The sequence below is a fragment of the Oryx dammah genome, unplaced genomic scaffold (assembly GCF_014754425.2).
Source record: "Oryx dammah isolate SB20612 unplaced genomic scaffold, SCBI_Odam_1.1 HiC_scaffold_11208, whole genome shotgun sequence".
Classification (NCBI taxonomy): Eukaryota; Metazoa; Chordata; class Mammalia; order Artiodactyla; family Bovidae; genus Oryx; species Oryx dammah.
In genome coordinates, this window is record NW_024080601.1 from 503509 (window position 1) to 511415 (window position 7907).

A 7907-nucleotide genomic window follows, 5' to 3' on the forward strand; every position below is an offset into this window, starting at 1 on the left:
AGTCATAGCTCATGTTGTCTTACTGACTCATGACCCATTTTCTAAGGGTAGGTAGTGGGAGCTGTGCCCTGCTATGAGATGGGACTGGACCCAAGGAAGTCTTTAACTGCCTGCCATGTCTCCGCGAGATGTGGTATTTACTACATATTCTGGCAGTGTTTTAAATGATGGGGATGGTTGTAGACCTCTTCTAATGGCATGGTCCCACTCCAGCTTCCTCAGGGTTAATTCTGAAACTATATGGATGGTGTAGAGATGGGTGGTTAGGTCTTCTTGAGTTGTGACTGTGCCCAAAGCAGGTCACCCTGGACCCTCCAGATCTTAGCCCACCCACTTTCACATGTAAGCAGTGACACCTCTTCATCACACAATGATTTGCTTCAGAGAGAACTGTCATTTACAGCTTTGGTCTCTTTCTTGCATTAGAGAGAAGCTTAGCCCTTATCTCTACGAAGGCAGCTGGCAAGTCTGAACCTTCGAGCAAGTTGCGGAAGCAGCTCAAAAAGCAGCAAGACTCACTGGATTCAGTGGACTCTTCAGTCTCTTCTTTATGTTCATCTGGCACTGCATCTTCTCATGGGACCAGAAGACGATTTCAGATTTATTCCAAATCTCCCTTCTACCGAGCTTCCTCAGCTGGTGAGGCCCTCGGGATGGAAGGGCCATCAGGCCAGACCAAATCCCTGGAAGACAAGCCTCAGTTCATCAGCAGAGGAACCTTCAACCCTGAAAAGGGCAAACAAAAATTAAAGAATGTGAAAAACTCACCTCAGAAAGCCAAAGAGACCCCAGAGGGGATAGTTGTGTCTGGCCGCAGGAAAACTGTGGACCCAGACTGCAGCTCGGCCCAACAGCTAGCTCTCTTTGGGAATAATGAGTTTATGGTCTGAACTGGCAGATGTGTGTCCCTTATGGCTACAGAGTGGTAAACACATCTCATCTTGGGGCTTCATCACCTGGTCCACAGCATCCGTCCTGCCTGTGGTCCTGCCTCTTGCCCGAGCATACAACCAAGACCTTGTGGGCTGAGTCCTGGGTGGGCCCCCTGCCGAAGTGGAAAGTCTTCTCTGAAGCCTGCCAGGGATGGTACCAGCTGTGCCTTGGCTGCTGTATCCAGCTAGAGATTTCACTGAACAGAGCGCCCAGCGCCTTGGGATTTAGGTCAGTTGTGGAGGTCTTTGTAGTTGCCTCTCCTCCTTCCCTTTTTCCCTTCCCAGAGGTGAGTGTGGAACTGGGGAGACATTGTGGGCTAGAGGGACCCACTGATTTCTAACATTTGAAGAAAACGTATAAACCTTTCTTAACCATGACAGCAAAATCCTTTGGGTTTATTTTGAGATAGTTAGGAGCTGGTATAGAATATAATTTTCTTCCAAGGATTTGTAAGCAAAAAGCCTAAGCCCTCTATTTTAAGATTTTTGAGAAACACTCCTTGTTATATTCTGGGGAAAGTGAAAAAAAAAAAAGCAGTTGTCTCCATCAAGCCATCAGAGCATGTTTGAGACCTCTGTGGTGATCCAACAAAGAAGAGAAGACCTGTTTTGTTTTTCAACGATGTTTGATGTCATAATAATCAGTGCTGGTTTAACCCCTGGTTAGTTCCTGCCAAATGTATTGCATGGGCCGAAGTTTCAATAGCCATACTGTTCTTATATCCCCTGATCCTAGAATCAGGTTCCTCTAATACTTTTTAAATGTCCCAGAGACATGGTGATCCCTAAACATGAGGGTTTCATTCTAATTTATCCAGGCCTTTCTCTTTGTATAGATTAAACTGAAGACCATATATGAACCTGTTTATCTGCTGGTGGATTTCCACCACGAGCTCACACAAATGATGTGACCACTTAATCACTTCTCCCCAAGCATTCACACATAGCACTGCATGAATAAACATTACAGAAAGCTGCCAAAAAAGAAAAAAAGATAAGTTTTTAATATGACCCATCTAGCTTTTATCTTTTTTTCCTCAGACCATCAGTATTAAATAGATTTAAAAAGAATCAAGGACTACTTGAAGCTATTTTTGTTAATATTCTAGTTACTGAAGTTTACTGTAAATATATATATGTATAGTGTGCATATTTCTTTTTAACTTTATGCTTCCTTCCTCCCCATAGAGTTTCTTCCCACAGATTAAGGGCCATTGGATGTGGTGGTGAGAGCCAGACATCCCTGGGTTGAGGGAAAAGTCAAACCATTTTTCTTACCACTGGGTGTCTCCATGTACCTGAGTTATAAAAGCATTTTAAGCTTCTTAGTGTCTGTGGGATTAGAAGTCTGTTTTTGCTATTTATAATATATGGGAAATGAAACATGATACCCTTTCTTGAGATAAGTATGTGAAAATGTTTCTTTTTTAAAGTTACTAAATGCATCTTGTCTAACTACCACATGCACTGTTCTAAAAAAGAGCCTTTACCATCTGTAACCTGAATTTTGGTTATTTTTCCTTTTCATACTTCTTTGAGATGAAGTTAGAGAAACCTGAGGACTTTCATTAATAAGGCAGAGTCTCTCCTGTTACACAACAGTGAACCTCATGCCACTGCCTCTGTGGCTGCTGCTGAGCCCCAGAGGCCAGATACAGATAGATCCCAAGTGGCAGCTCCAGGTAGCAGGCGGCTTTCCTCTCCCTGGTGGGGTTCAGAAATGACCTCAGGAAAAGGAGTGTTTGTCAATTTCCAGAATGATGATGGTTAGTAACTAAACATGTTCGATTTTATAACCTGCAAACATCTGTCACTTTGTTCATGCTGCCTTGAGGAGTAATAAAGGTAAATAAGGTCTTAAAAAATCTGAATTTCAGATAATCTCCTAGAGCTGAACCCAGCCCCTCAGCATGGTCGTGTCTGCATGGGTGCCCCAGTCCCTGTGCCAGGCGCAGTCTCTCCCATTATTCTTGGGAAGGTGGTTTTCAGCCGATGTTGAGTACTCCTTTCCACTTGTTCCAGGACATTGGTTAAATACCATACAAAAAAAAGCGAGTACCCCTGTTGAGTAGTTTTCTTTGGCCTAGAGGAATGGCCTGGGAAACACATCTTGGCATATTGTCTCCCTTCTAAATCTTTGTGGAGTTTTTGTTTTGTTGCTGTTGTTTTGCAAAATAAGTTTTTGGCAGTTAAAAAAAAAAATAAAAAAAACTACTCATATAGGTCACTTTATAGGAACCAGGTGATGGATGTTAAGAGACTTTATAATTTTTTCTCAGGGACCTAAAACCTGAATTTGGATAACATTAAATAAATATTTGTTTTTCGGTTGCTAGATTTGTGGATTCCTAGTCATTTAACAAGCTGTCAGAATGGAGGGGCGGGGAAAGGGAGCTGCATGGAATGCTAAGAATGGAGAGCCAGGGCGGGACCCTCCCTTTGAAGGGAAGCATGCTGCTGTTCTCTGCAATAATGGGCATTGTTGGCCTGAAAAGATGAAGCCATAACACTTAACAACTGTCAGAACCAAGTGCTGTCTCTCCTCTCCTCTGATCTTAACTGGTCATCTCTGTGGCTCATGTTACGTTACCACAGCTGATGCTGCATTACAATCACTTATAATTAAGATATTTAATATCTGTATGTGTCAAATGTGTGTTTTCTATTTGCTTCTCCTTTGCTCATTTTCTTTGATCTCAGATGCCTCAAAAGAAACCCATATGTGGCAGCATAGAGGCAGCCCCTCATTTGGAGCCCATACTCTAAAATGCAGAGCATTCTCTTCTTACAACACATTCCCAGCCCCAGATACAGCCTAGAGTTTTAATTCTCCCCATTAAAGCCAACGTATCCCTTATCATGGAAAATGTAATGGAAGCAGAGAAGTTTAATTGTAGGGTCAAAGTGTGTATACACAAAATGAAGTAAATACAGAAAGGATTCAGGAAGGTGACTTGCTCCCTTTGTAATGCACTGTGTACTTCCTGCCGTTTTAATTATTTTGCCACTCTGGGTTTCTGTGAATACAGAGCCGGTAAGAGCCCAATGTGAGCTTTGTGGAGGCAGAGGGACCTGAATTCAAGGGGTGGGATATAAGAGCCCTCCCTCCTCATGGGAGTTAGTGGAGACTTCTGTCTTCCATCACAGTAGGGTTGTTTTCACTGTCAAAGATGGAGGGTCCCAGAAACATGCAGAAAACAGGAGCTCCAGCAAGGTTCTGCAGGCCCACTTCAGTGCCTGTGGGCCACATTTTTCTTTTTTAAACTGTAACTAAGGAATGTGTACCTTTCACAAGCACTTTGGTGAACAAGAGAGAAAATATTCTCAGGACGTGTTCAAAGCTCAGAGAGTTTTAATTTAAAAAAGAAACACTCCAGCTGGCTTTCCTCATTCTCCTCTGTCTCATTTTACCCCCTCTTGGTCATTCTGTGTTGACCCACACAACATCATTCTGTGCTGACAGATATGTTTGTCTACCCATAATTGTGAGACAGCTCCCCATAATTCTGTGACAGTTGGCACTGTCCCCCACTACCATGCTAGCCTTGGTAGTAAAGTTCCTTGGTGTTTGTGGGAGTCTTTCTCAGGGCTTCCCAGATGGATCACATGGTAAAGAATCTGCCTGCAGTGTGGGAAACCTGGGTTCGATCCCTGGGTTGGGAAGATGCCCTGGAGAAGGGAATGGCAACTCACCCCAGTATTCTTGCCTGGAGAATTCTACGGACAGAGGCTACAGTCCATGAGGTCTCAAAGAGTCAGACACGACTGAGTGACTAACACTTTCACTTTTCTATCTTTCTATGCCCTTAAAATGCTGTTATCCACTTTTCTCTGGAACTGCTCCCACATTTTATCTGGTGGTAAAGGGCAAAATAGTGACAATGGAGGTGGATCTATTAGGTCTTGTTGGTCTCTTGGTTGAAACTGTTGTCAAAAAAGCCCCACCAAGGGGTCCATCACCTTTCCATCCATACTGAATGTCTATTTATCATCCATCTTAGGTCATGTAAAAGTTGCACCTTTGGAACCAAGTAACTGTATTTACTAAGGGAAAGGTGTGGACTACAGATAAGTATTATATTAATGGATTTAAAGTAATTTATATAAATACACTGAGTGTAAATTTATAAAAGACTATCTATTGTAAAAGGACATAGCCTGTGAAATATATTATCATTTTACTGTTTAACAGAATAATTCTATACAAAGAATGATTTGTCTCACCCACAGAACTGATTACATTCCTGATGCAATCAACAGGCACTTTGTGATTTCCTTTTTTTTTTTTTTTGGCAGGGGGTGGGGCTGGGGCCATCAGTTGTATAAAGTGCAGTTTGTGCCACTCAAAATATGCACTGTATGGCTACACAAGAGCAGTTTGATGGACAGGTCACTCCATGGCTCATTAAAGAACAAAGCTTCCAGAAGCAGCAATATGTGTGGTTTGTTTTCTGACCATCTTGGCTCCCACCCCAACTCAGTCCAGCCTGAACCCAAGGAACAGCAATGATTTTTGATAAAGTGCTCTTTTTTTTTTTTTTTAAGCAAAGGGCTGAACCCAAATTGATAAAGCACAGAGATGGTAATTATTGGGAACTTAATATAGCTCAAGTGAAGGTGAGATTTCAAGTTGTGAGTTTTCCATAAGGGACACTAAGCTGGGAAGGAAATAAATCTGCCTTGAGGATCGTCACCAAAAAGGCATGGCTGGTAGTGGAGGGCCCGCTGTGTCCTTTTTCTCTCTGCCCCCACACTTGCATGACTTTGCAAGGTCATCTGCCTTCAGTCTGGAACGTGTGTCCCTCCCCCAGGGTTTCTCTGGGTAACTCCTACTGACTCTGAGCTCATAGTGTAAAAGGCATTTCTACTTGGAAATTCCCTCTTCCCCATTGAACTAGCTTAGATGTCTTGTGTTCTCAACAGCTCCCAGTGTTTGTGACATCAAAAAGCTGACATTAGCTTCCAAGGCAAGAAAGGAACCTGTCTTCCTGACTTAGATCCTCAGCACCTGACCAAAGGTGCCCACACTTACATTTTGGATGAGAGAGTTGACTGTGATCGGGGTTCTCCAATACCAAACCAAATCTAAAGTGGAATTGAAAAAAAAAAATTGTGGTCAGTTTTTCCCTAATGTCAAATTTATTCCATTTAAAAATTCTGAGGCCATCCTTTCCATTTTTAACCTTGTTTTACATCTACAGTTTGCATTGTCTACATGACAACACAATAAGAATAGTGGATTGTTTAAGGTTTCCTCAACTGGCTAAATTGGAGAAGGCAATGGCAACCCACTCCAGTACTCTTGCCTGGAAAATCCCATGGACGGGGAGGAGCCTGGTAGGCTGCAGTCCATGGGGTTGCGAAGAGTCGGACATGACTGAAGTGAATTGGCAGCAGTGGCAGCAGTTGGCTAAATAAAACCTAGTAATGCCATTTTTGAAAGTTCCCCATGTGATAACTAAACCTACAACAAACCTTTCTGATTATGAAGAAAGAGCAGAAAGTTGTAAGGAGACACAGATTAGAGCTTTTGCTTGTTAAAAAAATTGTTCTTTCTCCTAAATTGGATAACAGGACAGTGTCTTTAGAGCCAGGGACATAACCATGAACATTGATGAGACATCTGTAACATCTGTTGGATCTTGTGAGACATCTCAGACTGTAACAAGCATGTCACGTCTCAGTTCTGTGGGGCCATTTATTCCTTATTTGACAAGTGTTGACTGAGCACTCTAGTTGGTTGGGGTACGCTGGTGACCAAAGCCCTTGCACCCTATGGAGCTTGCATCCTAGTGAGGAAACCCAGTGGTGTCTACCAGATGGAGACTAGTCATCCACAATATCTGGGTCCCACTTCAGCCTAGTCATCCACAATATCTGGGTCCCACTTCAGGTTTTATTAATCTGAATGGTTGCTTCTTGGCAACTTGTGAGTCTTTCTCTGCCCTTCCTACATCTAAATACTCCCTTAAGTGTAGAGATAGAGTGTCTCACTGGAGAAGGCAATGGCAGCCCACTCCAATACTCTTGCCTGGAAAATCCCATGGATGGAGGAGCCTGGTTGGCTGCAGTCCATGGGGTCACTTAAGAGTCGGACATGACTGAGCGACTTCACTTTCGCTTTTCACTTTCATGCATTGGAGAAGCAAATGGCAACCCACTCCAGTGTTCTTGCCTGAAGAATCCCAGGGATGGGGGAGCCTGGTGGGCTGCCGTCTATGGGGTCGCACAGAGTTGGACACGACTGAAGTGACTTAGCAGCAGCAGCAGAGTGTCTCACAAATCTGAAAACTGCAGTTGAAAAGAAAGGCCCAGGTAGGCCCACAGAGTCTACCTCTGTGTGCTTCATAATCAAAGACGTTTCTGACACCGAGGGCAGAGAAGAGTTTTCATAGTATTCCCTCCCCTAGCACTGGCCCTATATCCATTAGGGTAGAGCTGCTACCCATCTGAGTTTCAGTAGGGCCAATTTACAGCAAAAGGTTGGGTAAATCCTAGGATCAATTGGGAACTGTATTAGGGTTACAGAAGTCACTCAGTGTATTTCAGATGGGAAGGACTTGAGAGAGGAGCTAGGGGCTTAATGTAAACATTGGAAGAAGTGGGGGAGCAGGTCAGAGAAAACCCCCACTGAAGGTCAAGAAAGCCAGCAGATCTGAACCCAAAGTTCTCAAGAGTTTGCCTAGAAGTTCCTGCAACTCTAAAGAAGGTTGCTATGAAATTGTCTTCCCGCACATTTGGCTGTGACTGTGTCCAGAGATTAATGGTTTCTCATTTACTTTGCAAACCTCATGTGAGTGCCTGTCTTCTACTAGCAAACCATAGGGGAAGGGGATCCTGAAAAATGTACTTACTGGCATCTCTGCAATGAAGACAAGACCTTAGGAAGGGCCATGGGGCGGGGTGAGGGGGTGGATGCTGGGTTGGCTGCAGATAATTAAGTTTATGTACAACACCACACTTATAGCAGAAAGC

At 43.5% G+C, this 7907-nt stretch overlaps 1 protein-coding gene across 6 annotated transcripts in view; it reads left to right on the forward strand.

The window, feature by feature from the left end:
* Positions 1–5362, forward strand: part of LOC120860843 (unconventional myosin-IXa-like) — a 181065-nt gene extending 175703 nt beyond the window's left edge. For 5 of the 6 annotated variants that reach the window (XM_040236546.1, XM_040236548.1, XM_040236547.1 and 2 more), the window contains one exon: positions 427–5362. In XM_040236546.1, coding sequence (XP_040092480.1) covers positions 427–890 — 464 coding nt within the window. In that variant the 3' untranslated portion in view covers positions 891–5362. The remainder of the gene's footprint in view (positions 1–426) is intronic. The other variant, XM_040236551.1, reaches the window with a different exon arrangement.
* Positions 5363–7907: the final 2545 nt, after the last annotated feature.